Here is a 19651-nt window from a genome sequence, read left to right as displayed (position 1 = left end):
AGGTATTTGTATGTTGCTTGCTAATCATTGACTCTGTCACTTTTCATGTTACAGTTGGATATGTTGCAAAAGAGTATTGTCACCCATACAACCATGATTTTGACCCTAGTAAAAAGTTAAATTTTCATTATATTTTATTTTTCCGATTGATAACCATACTTACATATCATGTGTATGTTAAACCAGATAGACAGAAATATTTAGCTTGGATTGTCTTGAAAGAATAATTAGTTTTTATTACACTGAGATCGGCAGTCATAGAGAAGTTAATTCTTTTAAACACACTACTTATATTTGTTGATTTTAAGGTCAGAATACTTACACAAAAGAGAAGGAGACATACTGCTAAGGAATTATACGACATTTTATTGTTTGGTATTCACACTGAGTCAAACTACACCAGTACATACAACTTGAGAATAATTTATTTTCACTATCAACATAACAAGACATATTTTAGTTAATATTCTGTAGAGGTTAGTAGTTGTGCTACATACACAATCACAGCACTAGTACTTTATAGAGTTTTCACGGCGCCCAACTAGACCACATTTTACATTATAGATATTGGCATTTTAGGAAATATACTCCATAGAGTAATTCTGAAAATACTTATAGAATTTTTGATCACCCAACGGTGGCACACCCTTTTGAAATTTTGGTCGCTCATCCTTGGAGCTGTCTGAAAAATAACAGAAGAAAAGGGAAAATTCTGAAAACACTTCAGAATTTTTGGCGCACAACGTGTAAGCCAACGTTAGGGACTATTTTATGATCTTTTTTTGAACAACTCAAGACACTTTGAAAAATACAGACAGTAATTTTATTTTGTCAAGATGACAGACACAGGTAGGAAGTCATATTTTTTGAGAGGTAGCAATGACACTTCTGACTCTAGTCCTGAACGAGAACCTAGAGAAGTAGTACCAGAACAGCACATCGAGACTACTGGTATGGAGTCACAGCAGGAAATGGAGTTGGGTCATTCGCCGCCGACACCAACTGTTACCCTAGATGCACTGTTCCAGTTCATGAATAAGGAGAAATTAGAACGGGAGCGTAAAGAACAGGAGGAGAAACTAGAACGGGAACGGGAGAAACAAGAACGGGAGCGTAAAGAACAGGAGGAGAAACTAGAACGGGAACGGGAGAAACAAGAACGGGAGCGTATAGAACAGGAGGAGAAGTTAGAAAGGGAACAAAAGGAGCGAGAAAACGCCGAAAGACTAGACAATTTAGTGCAAGTCTTAAATAACACTTTAGGCAGGATTGCAGATGAAACAGCAGAAATCAGGCATGACTTAACTGAAACACAGCACGAGATGCAACAGAAGTTTTCCAGTGTACACACTCGTATTGAAGGTGTAGAAATATTCAGTAAACACACTGACGATAAAGTAGTACACTTAAGCGAGCGTCTAACAGGAAGGTTAGATATGGTAGAGGCGAAAATAGGGGAAATAGAAAGAGAATCCAGACACATCGCAACATTCTCGCCCCAACTAACGACTCACCACACTAGCGAATGTAATACCGACAAGGAAGACACGCCGGTAAACAAATCGATAATGATAGAAGCCGAGCGAAATCCCGCGAATATTAGTACTGCAATTATGTCAGCAGATCCGGTACTTACACTACACCACCCTTCTAAGAAATGGTTGGATGACGTTCCAACATATTCAGGGAAAAGTAATGAAAACCCTCGAAGATTCTTAAATCAGTTTGGAGAATATTGCCACACATTTAAGTTAACAGACGCAGAAAAATTGAAATGCGTTAGCCACTGCTTGAAAAACACGGCATATTATTGGTGGGAGTTGGCGAAAGATTCGGTACACGCATACGAATCGTTTCAGAAAGCTTTCATATCCCAATTTTGGAATACTCGTATCCAAAGCAATTTGCGAATACAGTTGCATTCTGAAAAATTCGAAAATCGTAAATTTCAAAATTTAGAGGCGCATATCAGCGATATGTACGAGAGAACTCGTTATCTTGATTGCCGTATGGAAGACGAAGAGTTTATTGCCATGATAATTTCGCAATTACCACTCAATTATCAATTACAACTTAGTGGACGGCAATACAGTAATATTGTAGATTTCAAGGAACAACTGTTAACGTATGAACGACTCGTTAAGCTCGATAAAACGGTAACGCACAAAGAAACTAACGAGCGCAAGAACACGAACCAACAGACACCGTTATACAATAACTGGCGTAACCGAAATGAAGGGCAGAACAGCGGACACAAACAACCTCAAATTCACACACTGAACGTTGAAAACTGCGGAAGTAATTGGTATCACAATAGATATCGAGGTCAGCGATATGGTAACGGATTTTATAAACCACAGTACTATCGTCGTAGAAACGAGAAGCGACAAGACAGACGCGAAAATGAATCACAGTGGGAGAATAAACGTCAGGAGGGGACAGTTAATTTCAGAGAGAATTCAGGCGAAAATCGAACAACGAAAGAACGATCGGCAAATTACAATAATCCTTCCGGAGGTCAGTACAGCATAAATGCACAAACGTTTGTACCGTCTGAAAAAGGGAACAGCTTTAGCACCACCATTCACGACGCGCGACAAGGAGAAAGAAATTCATATTCTATAGCGCCAAGTCACGAGCAAAGCAACACGGAATGGCCGCGCATGCAATCTAGCAGAAGCTCAGATACAAACCAAGGAGGTAATAACACATTTTTGATTTCACCGAATGCAAATAATGGATTTGCTAATTTGTCACAAGAGCAAATTAGAGGATTTAAGGACAGTGCGGTAAACTAATTAGGGATGGCGAAAACCCGCTCCGCACGTCAGTCCCTAATTGTAAGTTAGACGGGGCTAGTATAAAATTGGATCCCGACGCAAATGACAAGAATAATTGTCGAAGCATACACACCATTATGTTCAAAGAAAACGAGCGTGAATTTTTACTCAGCGAGCCCACAGAAACCGAAGTTCAAGCGAAACAAGCACTATGTCCGGAGATATCGTTAACTTTAAACGGAGTTAAAGTGCCTGTACTATTAGACAGCGGCGCAGAGATATCCTGCATCAGCGAAGACTGCGTAGCCATGATAGAGAGCACCGGAATATCATTACCGAGAATGCCAGTACCGAGTTTAAAGATTCTAGGGGTTACATCAAGGGCTAGTCCCATCATTAATCGTCAGACCTTATTGGAAGTAGAAGGTTTAGGTAGTACCAAGTACATTAATGTATTAATCGTAAAAGGATTGGCTAAACCAGTAATTTTCGGGGTAGACTTTCTAACTAGCCATAAAATAATTTTGAATTTTGCAAGTTGGATGGTAACTGCTATGGATGACACAGAAAATACGAAAACTACTGAAAATTGGGAAGTTTCGGAAGAATGCATTTTGAATAATACTGTACACAGTTCTACCAGTGTTACTCCATATGAAGCGTTAACAGGAAAAAGATCATTGATAATACCGTCATCGTTACTACCGAGACATCACGATGAAGCTCTGGCCGCAGAAGATAAAGAATTAGTCGAGATACAGAAGGAAACTGAAGAGTTGGTCGCAGCCAAGTTGACATCCACGGCGGATCTTCGGAGAAAATACCAGAAAGATTCCAGCAAGATGAGTTTTAATTGTGGAGATTTAGTACTCAAGAGAACGAATCCAGTAAGCCAATTTTGGAAGTACGTTACTAAGAAGCTATTTCTACTCTTCGATGGACCATATATGATCACGAAGATTATTAGAAGTAACTGTTACGAACTGTCTGACATTAAAACGAAACAAGTAATAGGACACTATAATATAACGCAGTTGAGGAAATATTACACTCCTGTAGAATAGTATACACTGTTACACATATGTCCGTTTGAAGACATATATCGGTGACAATACTCTATGTTTGCAAGTAAGTATGTAAATAAGGTCAATAATATGAAATGTAAATTTTCTGCAAATAATTAGAATATAGATGAGATGTTTGTATGATGAGAAATGGTCCTAAGACCTATATCAGAGTATAGTTCGTTAGTCACATTTCTGAAGGGGACTATTCTATAGAGGTATTTGAGAAGCCCTCAATAGAAATGAATTTTATGTTTATTATTTTACTTCTTACCTCTATGACTTTGTCTTAGTCCTGTTATGAATTATATTTACCAGTATTGTATCTCTATGGTCAGGTCAATTTGGTTTTACTCTTTAAGTATTTTCATGTTTTATCTAAGTAATAATTTTATGAAATGTCTTTGCAAACATTTGTTAAACGGCGACGAATAGGAAATGAGCTTACACCTTTTAATATTGTTTTTGGGTCATTACTGAGGAAAGAGTATATGTGATTGGACGCTCGACTGCGCATATATTTTATTTAAAGAATTTAGTATTTCCAGTGTGATTTCGGAGAGTGTTCAATAGAGAAAGCTTTGACTGTTTGAAACAAATTGGAACTTGAGTTTCTGTTCTACTATCATGGGAGAAGGATTAGAGAGAAAGAGCTCCGTGATTTAGTCATAAATGAATGTAAGAATATCACGTAAAACATTGGTACGACGACTGAATAGCTAGAATCTACGTGAAATTGATGATTTTATAATAAATACCGGAACTACACAATGAAGAAGAGGTAGTTACCGATGTTCGAAGCTCTACTAAAGAATCGACGACGACGATAAGTTTTGACTAACAGCATAAATAGAACTGGATCAACGACGAATTAAGAAGAAAAGAAGAAAAGGACTATCAATCTTCGAGATGGAAGGAGTTCGACAGCGGTAGACGGCATCGTAGACGGTGTACCGGAGGACATCATCCTTCTAGACGACTCCAGGTGACCGACGCCAGTCCTGCTGGAGTACCAGCAGCACGAGAGGAGGTGCATCGAGACGGAGACCCAACCAGCGACATCGGAGGAGAGTGAGATCTAACCAGCAACATCGGAGGAGAGACAGGGGTTCGGAGAGGTTTTCCACAGCCTCTTGGTCTTGTAACGACGCGACGAGGTTTGTCTGCCCCATCCCCGAATTAACAAGAACAGCGAGAAGTTACCTGTCCTATTTTAATGGCAAGATATCTTAAACTATGATGTTTACGATCAAGACCTAATTTGAAACTCGCAAAAACAACTTAATACTACTTAACTACGTAAAGACTTGTAGCTTGTACATACTGGACCTGGTTAACTGACATTGATCAGTAATATGTACGATATCAAAGTTAAAATCTGTTAAAGTCATTAATTGTCTTGAATGTTTAAAGAATAGCCCCAGGTCCAGAAGTCTTGAGACAGTTTGATCTACCGAAAGAGACTGAGCTAGTAAAAACAAAGAAAAGACTAATTTGCCAGTTAAAATGTGTTTCAATAATATTTAAAATATTGACTGATAACCAAACTATTATTCAGTGATACAATTACGTAAAACGTAATTAGTTCTGAAAGACATTTAAGTATAACGGATATTGAAATTTTGTTTAATGAAAAACCTATTTAAACATGAATAATTGTCTCAAAGGTATTTGTATGTTGCTTGCTAATCATTGACTCTGTCACTTTTCATGTTACAGTTGGATATGTTGCAAAAGAGTATTGTCACCCATACAACCATGATTTTGACCCTAGTAAAAAGTTAAATTTTCATTATATTTTATTTTTCCGATTGATAACCATACTTACATATCATGTGTATGTTAAACCAGATAGACAGAAATATTTAGCTTGGATTGTCTTGAAAGAATAATTAGTTTTTATTACACTGAGATCGGCAGTCATAGAGAAGTTAATTCTTTTAAACACACTACTTATATTTGTTGATTTTAAGGTCAGAATACTTACACAAAAGAGAAGGAGACATACTGCTAAGGAATTATACGACATTTTATTGTTTGGTATTCACACTGAGTCAAACTACACCAGTACATACAACTTGAGAATAATTTATTTTCACTATCAACATAACAAGACATATTTTAGTTAATATTCTGTAGAGGTTAGTAGTTGTGCTACATACACAATCACAGCACTAGTACTTTATAGAGTTTTCACGGCGCCCAACTAGACCACATTTTACATTATAGATATTGGCATTTTAGGAAATATACTCCATAGAGTAATTCTGAAAATACTTATAGAATTTTTGATCACCCAACGGTGGCACACCCTTTTGAAATTTTGGTCGCTCATCCTTGGAGCTGTCTGAAAAATAACAGAAGAAAAGGGAAAATTCTGAAAACACTTCAGAATCTTAGTTGTGTTTGCTTGTGCTTACACTTATAACTAATGGGGCTATTTACCGACTTCATACCTTCTGTAAATTAGTTTATTAAAATTATTATCGATGCTTTCACCTCCGGAACATTTTAGTAGTTACTTGTTTAATTTTTTTTTCCAGCATGCCTACCAGACTACTGATTGTTTATGAACTATTAATGCATCATTCTATGCATCATAAAATAGGAAGCATCAGATCAACAGTGATAGCAGAGCGTGGTTAGGTTTTAGTTTTTAAAGTCTGTGGGTGGCGTAATGCAAAGCTTCCGTTATTAAAATAAAGGGCAAGATTTTTTTATTATTGCCTTGACATACAACATACTGTTTTTATAGGTTCATTCCAATTTTTTCTGTAAGCTGCAGGCCGGCATGCATTTTCTTTAAAGTCTGATTTACGAGACTTTTTTTTTAAACTACCAGTTATTCTTACTGTGACTTTAACTTTGATTTATTGATGCAGCGTTTTCCGTTGCTACGACGATTTAGTACATTTCTTTTAAATCACCTGATGGAAATTAGTAAGGTTTTTTTGATACATTAGTAAGCTCTACCCTAATAAATTGATTGCATCAGAAAAGTAATACTCCACACGAAGAATTGTATGAAATAATGTTTCCTTTAACCTAACCACCATAAAGTGCACCCACCGCCATATAAGTTGAAAGTAATTTTGCTTAAGATAAATATCATGCAGATGTACTTAAGTACGTTATTTCTTCCTTCATGTAAACCAACATAAGACTAGAATGGTATAACAGGTTTCTGATTACATTGACAACATTAAAAAGCAGCATTTGTTCCGCGTTAAGGAGTCACCGAAAATGAGATAGTAATGTGTTTGATGGAATCAATCCAACAGAACGTTCAGACCCAGGTGTGTTGCAGGTGTGGACCCGGTGATAGTGAGCTTCTCGCGGGTGCTGCTGAAGGACAGGGGCAGGAGCCAGTGGGTGCGCTCTGTGGAGCGTAGGGTACACATCCATGACGTGAGGGCCATGGTCTGTGCTGGGAAATGCCTCTTCTCCGCAGGTACTCATGTCGGCCTGTTATTATGTAATTTCATCATTTGTTTTTGATCATAGGCACTCACTGTCAATTGTTTTGTTTTTATATCTCCATAATGATGTTAAGGTTAGATTTTTATTCATTCTAATCTGATGGTGTAATTTTATTTTGTTATTATTTATTTACCTGATAGTTGTAATACTTGATGTACGTCTTCAGTTTCTAATTGAGTTAAACTTACCGGCTAAACATATCAAGCCCATTTGGTGCTCTTGTCTGATGCCTCTTGTATCCATTCTCTCTTGTATAGGCCCTCTGTTTATTGTTGCCAACTTTCATTACACGTGGTTCCCTCTAACTGTTTGCTCATAAACACCATGTCTCAGTGTATGCATTTTGCAAGCATGTTACAGTATTGATGGACTCTATGTGTATCAAAAACTTTTTGCCTCTCCACCTATGTATCCAGTTAGCTGCCATGGTTGGCAACAACAATCAGTCATATCAATCTGTTTGGACTTGTAAATATTGTGTGTAATTTAGTGTATAGTGTTTGAAACATTTGAATTTTGAACTTCCCGCGCTGCTTGCTAGCAGCGCCAAGTTTTTCAAGTTGGCTGCCTGCCAAGGCAGGTAGCCCTGCAGCTTCCGGCAACGAAGCAACAGTTGTTGTTGAACCATCATGGCGGTAAGTTGTGCTATCGTGCACGCTTGCTGCCAATCGAGTTGTTTGCGAGTGAATCGTTATTAATTGTTTCGTTTTGTTTTATGGATTTTACAGTCTCGTACGTCTCTAGACAAAACATTTGGTCCTCCGGGCCGGATAGTTCCGGTTTTTTCTGGTGTTGTTTTAAACGTGATTCGTGTGCACGTGGTAAACAATTACACTTCGTTTTCACGTTATTTCGTGCGCTATACTCTCGTTAATTAGAGTATTTTCATGGTCAAGATTTCTTTGGCAACGTGTTTTAGAAGAAATTCGCAGAGATTTGGCGATCTAAGAAACTGTTATATCTTCTTTGTTTTTCGTGGAATATATTTCGTGTTGGGGTTATGTTGTATTATTTATCGGCGTCTGCTCATGTTTTTCGTTGCGTTAGGTGTTTTTTCTGGATATAAATTTTGATTTGCTGTGTCTAACCTTGGTTATATTGGTCTTCGTTGTGTTTATTTCTTTGTTGTGTCTTTTTGGTTATTTCGTCCTTTGCGTCTGTGTGTGACCATGGCAGATATAGGCTCGGCACTCGTGCGTATCCGGCTAGCAGAGGCTCGGCTCAAACGTGCTGTCGACCTGTCTCAAAGTGTTGTTGACGATGTTTCTAAGCAAGGATTGTTTCGTGCCACAGTTCGTGATCTACCTCAAGTTTGTGATAAGTTCGAGGCGGATTTTGTGGTTCTTGGGGCAACGCAAAATTCTGACATCGATCTCTCAGAACTGACTGCACGAATGGACGATTTCGAAGAGAAATATTTTGAAGTCATGGGGACGGTAAGTGCCCTGGAGGGTTGTTCGATGGAGAGCTCAACATCGTCAAGGCCCAAGGTGAGCAATTCTAGGGTAGCTTTACCAAAAATTACGCTTCCAAGTTTTGAGGGTAGCATTAAAAATTGGCCTAACTTCTCCAACCTATTTTGCACTCTCGTTGCTAACAATAGTGACCTTTCATCTGTTGAGAAACTGGCTTATCTGAAGACTGCTCTCAGTGGTGAACCCCTCAGCATGATTCAGGCCTTGCCCATGTCTGAAGTAAACTTTGATGTGGCTTGGAAACTACTTGTTGGTAGGTACGAGAACAAGAGGCTCATTGTGTCTGTGCATGTGGAGGCTTTACTTCAAGCACCCTCTGCATCAGCTGACTCTCCCAAGGCATTGCGCCAACTGTTGAACACTGTTACAGAGAATGTGTCTGCTCTTAAGGCCTTGTCTGTCCCTGTAGACCAGTGGGATCTGATGCTGCTGCCCATTCTATGCAAACGGTTGGATGCTGCCTTACAAACACAATGGGAAATGACATTAACAGACGAGTTTCCCACTCTTAGTAGTTTCACTTCGTTTCTTGAAAAACATTGTCGTGCGCATGAGGCTGTGATAGCTTCCCGTTCTAGGAGTTCAGGAAATCAGTTTCCCAAACAGACGGCTCAAGGGCACCAAAACAGCTGGAGGCAGTCTCGAGGTCAGTCTGTAAACACATTAGTAAGTTCTCCACAGTCACAAAGTTGTCTCTTGTGTAGTGACATTCATGTGCTTAGGTCATGCCCTATCTTCTCGCAGGGTAGCCCCAAGGAACGATATGCAATAGTAAAGGAGCATAAGTTGTGTCTGAATTGTCTTTCCCCATCACATCGATCAAATTGGTGTCCATCTAAGTCCTCATGTCACCATTGTAAGGCACGTCACCATTCCATGCTGCATTTTGGGGGTCAGCGATCAGAGGAAGACTCCATCCCATCCAACTCAGACAAGGAACCACCATCATCTGACTCTAATCCTGCCACTGTTGCAGTAACTGCTGCTAAACCTACCTCAACAACAACAATATTGTTGTCAACTGCTCAAGTACAGATTTTCGATCGTTCTGGTGTGCCTTGTGTTGTACGTGCTTTACTAGACACTGCCAGTCAAGCCAGCTTTATCACCGAACAGTGCCTACAAAAGCTCAGACTGGTTCGCAGACAGGCTCATCTTCCGATACATGGTTTGTCCAGTACACCTGTGAATGTGGCTAAGTCCTACACATCAGTTGTCATCTCCCCAGTGGGCAATCCAGATAATCAGTTTGCCCTGGATGTATTTGTGTTACCACGCATTACCAATAACTTGCCGAGTGCCAAACTCTCATCGGATGTGCGGCGATCAGTGGCTCATCTGAAGCTTGCTGATCCTTCTTTCGACACCCCTGGTCCTGTTGACCTGCTTATTGGTGCTGACCTATTTCCTCTTCTCGTAACTGGAGGCAAGATTGAAGGGTCTCCAGTGGCTCTCGACTCTGTTTTGGGATGGATTCTCATGGGAAGGGTGGACACCAAACTTCCACCATCCTGCCTGGCATCGCATTGTGTCACACTGTTCACTTCTTACCCTCCATTAGATGATGTTGTACGAAAGTTCTGGGAAATTGAAGAATTCCCACGGGTAGAACACAAGTCTCCTGAGGATGTTTCTTGCGAAACCATGTTTGCCGAAACTCACGTCCGAAATGAAGAAGGCCGATATAGTGTGTCCCTGCCATTTCGCCACTCGAGACCTGAGTTGGGCACCTCCAGACCCCAAGCTATAAATAGGTTGATGCGCCTAGAGAGACGCTTGAAAGGTGACTCAAAGCTCAAAATAATGTACTCAGAGTTCATGGAAGACTATCTTGCCATGGGTCACATGGAAAAGATTCCTGATGATCAGATTGATGTGACGCCAGCTTATTATATCCCCCACCATTGTGTCGTAAAGCCAGAGAGTTCAACCACGAAGCTGCGGGTAGTGTTTGATGGGTCTGCTAAGAGCTCATCTGGTGTCTCATTGAATGACACACTGCTAACTGGCCCCAAGTTGCAAAGAGACATTTTTGATCTACTGTTGAACTTTCGGCTACATGCCTTTGTGTTTACGGCAGATGTTAAACAAATGTACCGTCAAATATCTGTTCTGCCCCAGCACCAGGACTACCAACGCATTGTTTGGCGCTTTTGTGATTCGGAACCTGTGCAGGATTATCGATTGAAGACGGTGACGTATGGCGTCTCCTCAGCTCCGTTCTTGGCCCTTCGAACTCTTCAACAACTGGCGGTCGATGAGAAAGACCACTTTCCAGTTGCCTCAAGAGTTTTGCAATCCGATGTGTATGTTGATGATGTGGTTACCGGTTCTGACTCTCTTGAATCTGCTCTGGCCATCCAAAAGGACCTTCGAGCTCTTCTTGCCAAAGGGGGCTTCAAGTTGAGTAAGTTCATGAGCAACCATACAGCTCTTATAGACTGGCTTCCGCCTGAAGATGTTGATATGCCCCAATCATTTGATCTGTATCCTGAGAGTCAAGTTGTGGTCAAGGTCTTAGGACTTCAATGGAACCCAGTCACTGACACCTTCTCCTGTGTAATCCGAGGCCACTCAAGTCTTGTTACGAAGAGGAGCATCCTTGCCAATGTAGCCAGAATATTTGATCCTCTAGGATGGCTTACTCCACTGTTAATGTTTGCAAAGCATCTATTGCAACTAATGTGGGTCCGGTCCATTGACTGGGATGATCACCTCCCCCCTGATCTTGCTTCTCAGTGGGATCATTTTAGCCAGGAGCTCCCTCAGTTGTCCTCTATTGCTGTCGCTCGGTTCATTAAAGGTCCAGAAGGCTCTACCTATCAACTGCATGGTTTCTGTGATAGTTCTGAGATTGGTTACGCGGCCGTGGTGTACCTGCACATAGTGTGCCCGGATGATCGAACCATCATTCGTCTGCTGATCAGTAAGTCCAAGGTTGCACCAGTCAAAAGCCAAACCTTACCTCGTCTGGAGCTTTGTGGAGCACTACTGTTGGCTCGTGTGCTCAATCATGTGATTGAGACTTACCAAGAAGTTTTGCCCGTATCTTCCATCACAGCCTGGACAGACTCACAAGTGGTTTTAGCATGGATTAACTCATCTCCTCATCAGTTGAAGACTTTTGTAGCTAACCGGGTAAGCGAACTCCAAGAGCTTACCCGTCCCAGTTGGTGGAAACACGTACCGTCTGAGTTCAATCCTGCTGACTGTGCCTCTCGTGGTCTCTTCCCTCTTCAACTATTGGATCATCACTTGTGGTGGACTGGCCCACCGTGGTTAATAGAGTCACCTGGACAGTGGCCTTCCCAGTCACCAGATGCAGTGGAAGTGGATCCCGCCGTGATGGAGAAGAAGACTGTCACCTTGACCACTGTAACGTCCTCTGATGATCTTGGCCAGTTGGCAACGCGATTCAGTCGACTAACCAGGCTTCTGCGTGTCACATGCTGTTTATTGCGGTTTGCCCACAATTGTCGCGTGTCACTGAAAGAGCGCAAGACTGACAATATGTCTCCTGATGAGTTGAATAAGGCTTTACATTTTTGGCTCTTCTGGGTACAATCACATCATTTCAAAGAGGATATAAGTGCTCTGAAGAAGGGACAGCGCATTTCCCCTCAGATTCGCAAACTAGTACCCTTTCTTGATGACAGTGGCCTGATAAGGGTAGGTGGTCGTTTAGCTCACTCCAGTGTTCCGTTTGAGCAGAAGCACCCAGTGCTGCTTCCAAAATCTCACCATCTGACTGATCTCATTATTAACCATTATCATGAAAAGAATCATCATCCTGGAGTTCAGACTCTTAGAGGAATTCTTAGAGAACAATTCTGGATCCTTGCAGATAAGGATGCCATCTCTCGCTGCTTGCGTCACTGTGTTCCATGTTTCAAGCAAAGACCCGTAGCAAGTGCACCTCTCATGGGCGATCTTCCCTCTATGAGAGTGCAACAGGTTAAACCATTTGCCAAAGTAGGAGTTGACTATGCTGGTCCTTTTATGGTTAAGCTTGGTCGGGTCCGTGGGGCAAAGGTCTTGAAGGCTTACCTTTGTATTTTTGTCTGCTGCGCGACAAAGGCCGTTCATGCAGAACTAGCTTCAGACCTGTCCACAGATACATTTATTGGAGCCTACAAACATTTTCTTGCCAGGCGTGGGAGAACATCTGATATCTACAGTGATTGCGGGACCAACTTTGTCGGAACTCACAATCGTCTTAAGGAACTTCAGCAACTTCTGTCATCGGCACCACACCAGCAGGCTGTCACTGATGCGTTGTCCCAGCTCGGTGTCATGTGGCACTTCAACCCTCCTGCTGCTCCCCATTTTGGTGGTTTGTGGGAGGCCGGGGTAAAGTCATTCAAGACTCACTTAAGTAAAGTTTTTGGTGAACAAGTGCTCACATTTGAAGAACTTTACACCCTTCTAGTGCAGGTGGAAGCTACGTTAAACTCGAGACCCCTGTGCCCTTTGAGCTCTGATCCCAATGACATCAGTGCTCTAACCCCTGGCCATTTCTTAACCCTGGAGCCACTGGTCACATTACCAGAGCCTAACTTGAGGGATGTACGGCTAAACCGCCTTCAACGTTGGCAACTTGTGGAACGCCTCCAACAGGACTTTTGGCATCGTTGGCACAGGGATTATTTACACACGCTCCAGCAGCGGCAGAAATGGAACGAGCAGGGAGTTAGTCCCACTGCCAACCAACTTGTGCTCCTGAAAGACGACAGACTCCCACCTCTACAGTGGCGCTTGGGGCGCATTGTGGAGCTCTATCCTGGGAAAGATGGTGTTGCCAGAGTGGCTACTATCCGGACTTCTAGTGGAACTTTGAAGCGTCCTGTGGTGAAGCTCTGCCCGCTACCATATGATTGTTGAAATGGGACATTTCAAGGCGGGCGGTAATGTTTGGACTTGTAAATATTGTGTGTAATTTAGTGTATAGTGTTTGAAACATTTGAATTTTGAACTTCCCGCGCTGCTTGCTAGCAGCGCCAAGTTTTTCAAGTTGGCTGCCTGCCAAGGCAGGTAGCCCTGCAGCTTCCGGCAACGAAGCAACAGTTGTTGTTGAACCATCATGGCGGTAAGTTGTGCTATCGTGCACGCTTACTGCCAATCGAGTTGTTTGCGAGTGAATCGTTATTAATTGTTTCGTTTTGTTTTATGGATTTTACAGTCTCGTACGTCTCTAGACAAAACACAATCCTATCCTTATTACTGTGTTTTCTCGCATAATTGTCACACTTTTTATTCTAAAATCAAGTTTGAAAAGTAGGGGTGCGACGATTATGCAGAAAAAATTATTTTTTTAGATACAGTTATTCATAAAAACAAGACCAAATCATGGAAAGTACGTTTATTTAAAACGTGAAGTATAAAAGAGCACCCCAAACAATTTAAATTAATAAGTCAAAAGTCATGCAACAAAAACCTTTCAAATTCAAATAGAAAATTAAAATCTGTGATCTAAAAGCAAGCAGAACGAATGCGTAACTATCACCGTAGTACACAATATGAAAGAGTGCGGGCTGTCAGATGTAGTTAACTCGGCACTCGACAGAGAGCGAGCGTTGCATGCATCGGCGAGATATCGATATTGAGCTACTTGTGCGCGCTCTATACGGAGAGCAACATAACGAAGCATTAATGATTGCAACGAGCGCTTGCTATATTTTATTTTTGTGAGCGGTACACCGCAGCGACGCAGATGAAAAGATGAACGTTATAACGTTTAAAAACATTTTTAAAAGAAAATTTACACATCAGACAACTACGTATTTTGGTTAATTAAATAAATAAGAGATAATGTCCGAATAAATATTAGATTTCTAGTTTAAAATACATTGTTTTACATGGAAAAAATAACTACACAAAGCGCTTGGAATCTAATAGCGGAACCAAAAACATCACGCAACGTTTACGCGAAATTTTGATGCCCAAAAATATGGGTGCGACGATTACGCGAGTGCGACGATTATGGGATAAAAGAGGGTGCACTCCGAGCAGAGTTGTGCAGGCTGCAGATCCTCCAGTGGAGGCTTGTCAAACTCACCCCCAGCTGGGAGCGATCCAATCAATCTAAATTAGTTGCAGAATCAAAACTCACATTAAGGTATTCAAAGTCATAGAGCGGCTCCAGCAAACCACCTCAACAGAACATCAGATTCACCTCAACAGCCCAACACCAGTTTATGATCGGCCAAGCCTACCATCTGTACAGAAACAGCAAATCATACGAGAGCAAGTCGAGGAGATGAAGAGGCAAGGAATAATAGAACCCACCAACTCTGCCTACAACTCTCGAATCGTGCTAGTTCCTAAGAAAGGTGGGGAACTGCGATTTTGTGTAGACTATTCTCGCCGCAATAAAATCACACAGATGGTCGCACCTCCAACCATTCACGTCCAGCATACCCTTAAAGATCTAGGACAAGCAAAAATCTTCTCTACTCTCGACATGCAAAGCGGTTACTGGCAGATTCCTGTTCATGAAGACGCCAGGCACCTCACCGCCTTCACCACGCCTGACGGAGAACAGTTGCAATTTCGTGTCATGCCCTTTGGGTTGAAAAATGCACCGGCAACCTACCAAAGAATGATGAACACCACTATCCTTGCCGGATACATAGGTAAATTCTGCATAGCCTACCTCGATGATATCATCATATACTCTCGCGATTGGGAAGAACACCAAAGGCACCTACATCTGGTACTGGAACGCCTGGCAATCCATAGACTTGCCGCCCGCTTACCGAAATGTCGCTTTGGGCAAGAAACTATCGAGTACCTGGGACACCTTATCACACCTCAGGGAAATCAAGCACGAACAGAACAAATCCAGGCAATTCAAGAAGCACCCGTACCTGGGTACCGCTTCGACGCTTCCTAGGCCTATGCAACTGGCTGAGGGAATACATCCCCAATGTAGCTCCCAACATGGGAACTCTGACCACCCTGCTCTCCAAAAACCAGCGCTGGAAGTGGATGCCCCAACACCAGGAGGCATTCCAGCAGCTGAAAGAAAAGTTCAAGCAACCAACCCAGCTACACCGGCCAACACCGGAAACACCTCTAATACTTCAAACAGATGCCAGCCAGAGGGGACTTGGAGCAGTCCTTTACCAAGAAGGACCCCAGAAACAAAAAAGAATCATCAGTTACTCCAGTACCTTGATGACCAAAGCTGAACAGAAATATAACATCTATGAACAAGAATGCTTGGGAATTGTTTGGGCTGTACGCAAATACAGGCACTACTTGGAAGACAGCCCTTTTGTACTGAGGACAGACAACCAAGCCCTTACCTGGTTAAACTCTGCCAAGGACAAGAAAACCAAACTGTCCCGATGGGCGCTACTACTGCAAGAGTTCCAATTCACTATAGAGCATTGTCCGGGACGAGAAAATGATCTACCCGATGCACTGTCCCGACAACCCGCTCATAAATATGAGACAGTCCCACTGCACAATTGGGAGGAGACTTTGCCTCCATCACCTTCACCACTGCGCCGACCGCCTCACCACCATCTCCAAATTATCAAGCATGATAATAGTTTGGAGAGACTAATGGCTGAGCAACAGAAGGACCCCGAGGTTCATCAATTAATAGAAACTTGCCCATCCACCTGGAAAGAGGACCAAGGGATAATATGGTACCACCCCAACCAAAACACCGAATGGAAAATATGGGTACCACGATCCCTACGAATATCCATCTGCCAACACTTCCATGATCACCCATTGGCAGGACACCCTGGCACCCACGAAACGATTCGAGAAATCCAGAGAAGATACTCCTGGAGAGGAATGACCCGGGACATACGAGAACATGTCCGCCAATGCCACATGTGTGCAGCAACCAAAGCAAGTGCTACACAACACCCTACAGGAACACCGAGGCGCCCAACAACACCATGGAACCAATTAGCCCTAGACCTGATGGGACTTTACCCCAGAAGCACGACTGGTAAGTGCTTCCTTCTCGTCGTCACAGACCTTTTCTCACGATGGGTCGAAGCCTTTCCCCTCGCTAAAGCTGATTCATCTTCTATCTTAAAGAAACTCCAAGATGAAGTGTTCCCTCGATGGGGATACCCCAAAAGCATACTTACGGACAATGGGGTGCAATTCACTAGCAAACTATGGGCCAACACTTGCGCCAAATGGGAAATAGAAACCTGGGCCACTCCAGTTTACCATCCCCAGGCAAACCCTACTGAGCGCCGTAATCAGGAACTGAAGAAAGGGCTCAGGTTGCGTACCGCGGGCAATCATCGCCACTGGGATTGCTACCTGGGAGAAATCCTCTTCACACTGCGGCGTAGACACAATGAAGCAATCGGAACCAGCCCCAGCGAATTGAACTTGGGACGACAGATCCAGAGACCTGGAGATTGGAAATGGAGTTCCAACCCCACATACCGCCCTTCAGCCGAAGAGATCCGTCTACGAGCTGCCACCAGAGAAGATGCCGCCCGAAAGGCTCAACTAGGGTACCTAGCCCGCAAGTATCCTACACCGAAGAATCCGCCCATCCACCAGATTGCTGAAGGACAAATGGTACTAGCCAAGACCCATCCACTCAGCAATAAACCTAACCACTTCTGCGCCGGATTCGCACCAAAGTGGGAAGGACCCTACCAAGTCCTCCAGCGACAAGGAAATGTCTACTGGATAGAGGACCCGCGTGGGAAAATACGGAAAATATCTCGTGATCAGCTCAAGCCAGCACCATCAACTACTATACCGAGAGAGGCTCCCAGTCCTCCTCCCACACAAGTAAGAAGAAGAGGCATCCTCACCCCAGCAATGGAAAATCAGGAAGATGAAGGTTGTCCGAGCTCAGTAGCTGACAATAGAAACCGGCAAGTCACCACGGGAAAAGCAAGTAATCAACCCATCATCTTGCCCTCTGTAACCAAGGGAACTTATCCTCCCATGGCTTTCCAGCCAGAAGGTGCAATGCCAACCACGAACCCATGGAAAGCACAGGAGACCCCGAACAGAATCCCGCTCCTAACCACTCCAAGGGAGGTTCAACCAACCCAGTTCCAGGATAACCAGGGCTGGACCAACCACTCCAAGGGCAAGGATCCAGAACATCTTCCAGGGAAAAGACAACCAACCGCTCCAGAGCAACCGTGTGCCTCAAGGCAGCCCCTGAACTCCGAGCAATTCAACACAGGTCAGCACCCAAAACCAACGGAGCTCATACAGCAGAGGCCAGTCAAACCCCAACTAGGCCTCTACCAGCCTCCACAGCGTCGCCAGATGCCATGGCGGAGCTGCAAAGGAGACCCCAAGGACCTACCAGGACGGTACCGAGAGACAGTTTGGCGGCCACCAAACCAACGGCCTTACCAATGGCCGAATCCTACAACTACCGGCAGCAGTCCCAATAGGCGTTCCCAGTAGACCACCGGCAGCTGTCCCCAATCAGGACTTCCAGAAAGCTGAAGTAGCCATATCCGAAGTGATAACCCAGAGACTCGTACACTACAGAGACTGACAGTTATCTATGTGTAAAGTGTTCCTCCAAGACGTCCTAGCTTCTTCTCCCGTAAAGTAACGCTCGCCACTAGGGGGGAAATTGACGCGTGCCCGCCCTTCCTATATTAAATATCACGTTACTTTACGTGATAATTAAACCCAAAAATAGTTTTTATAAGTTCAGAAGCAATTCAGGGAAAATTGTATTTCGGCAATAGGCCTACTCACGTAATATGCGGCGACGAATCTGTGCGACGTCATAGGTTATAAACAAAGCCACGAATAATAGAATAATTCATTAAAGCAACCAACCATCTTCGCCCTTTATTTTTTTACGTCGCTTTAACCACACATATTAATGTACTGCAGAATATAATTGTAAATATGGACGAGTTATGTACACAAATGTATATTTTTCTCTTGCCACAGCTAAACATGTACATTGTGACGCCATCTTGTGAACGGTGAACTACCAACTGTATTTATATTTTATAAAAGTATAAATTTAACTAATTAAGTTGTGAAAGAAAGTTTAAATACTTTTTAATACATAGGATTGAATATTAATGTAGGAACATATAATTATTTATGTCAAGTTTATCTTTTCTTTTTAATTATTAATATCTAGTTTATACTTCCACCACCAGGGCAGGGAAATTTCGGCGAGATTCATGCGCGCGCATCTCATCCCTTCCAAAGAGGAGTTAGTTCACCCCTCCCTTCATTTCTTCGTTCCCGCGCATTTCTCCCTATATAAAGGCGAGGTCATCCACCTGAAAGTCAGTTGATCGGCCCGACGGCCAGTGAGGCTGGATTCCGCCCACTGACCATAGGACGATCATAGGGGGAGCAGCAGAACGACTGGCTATCCGTTTTCTGCTGCTCGCACCCCTCCTTCGCGAGTTAGGCCAGCCGAGGACCTATCTCGGCCTAGGGAATTTGTCTCCCTTCCCCCTCCCCTTTCTGGACGATAGGGTGTACCGTGTTTCAACTCAGTGTATGTTTGGACATTCAGGACAATAAAAGTTCCGTGTAAAATACCGACATTATTTTCAATGAATAGTTTAGTCCCATCCCTCACCCCACTAGCTATTCGCCTGCATACCAGCCGAGTGTGAATCCTGCCGCAAGACCAGCAGTTGGACCTTCTCCACCCGGTTACCTGGCTCTCAAGAGAGACATCGGTGCGAGAGGACTACAGGTTGTGCGAATGTTCGGTATACCGAAACCGAAATCGAAATTTTGCTACTTTCATTTTCGATTTCGTTAAGAATCTCATCTGTCGAAGTTCGTTTTTAGCAAAATATTTTGAGCCAAACGAAAGTTCAATAGCTTACCGAAGTTTGTTTATTCTAGTTGA

At 42.9% G+C, this 19651-nt stretch overlaps 1 protein-coding gene across 2 annotated transcripts in view; it reads left to right on the top strand.

Annotated features, from left to right (window-relative positions):
- The window catches only part of LOC134539505 (U3 small nucleolar RNA-associated protein 4 homolog), a 101069-nt gene that overhangs the window by 39057 nt on the left and 42361 nt on the right, over nt 1-19651 (top strand). For both annotated transcript variants that reach the window (XM_063381582.1, XM_063381581.1), the window contains exon 7: nt 7152-7295. In XM_063381582.1, coding sequence (XP_063237652.1) covers nt 7152-7295 — 144 coding nt within the window. The remainder of the gene's footprint in view (nt 1-7151; nt 7296-19651) is intronic.

The sequence above is a fragment of the Bacillus rossius genome, chromosome 15 (assembly GCF_032445375.1).
Source record: "Bacillus rossius redtenbacheri isolate Brsri chromosome 15, Brsri_v3, whole genome shotgun sequence".
NCBI classification, from domain to species: domain Eukaryota; kingdom Metazoa; phylum Arthropoda; class Insecta; order Phasmatodea; family Bacillidae; genus Bacillus; species Bacillus rossius.
The sequence above is the reverse complement of the archived record's forward strand: the minus strand, read 5'-3'. Positions and strand labels throughout refer to the sequence as shown.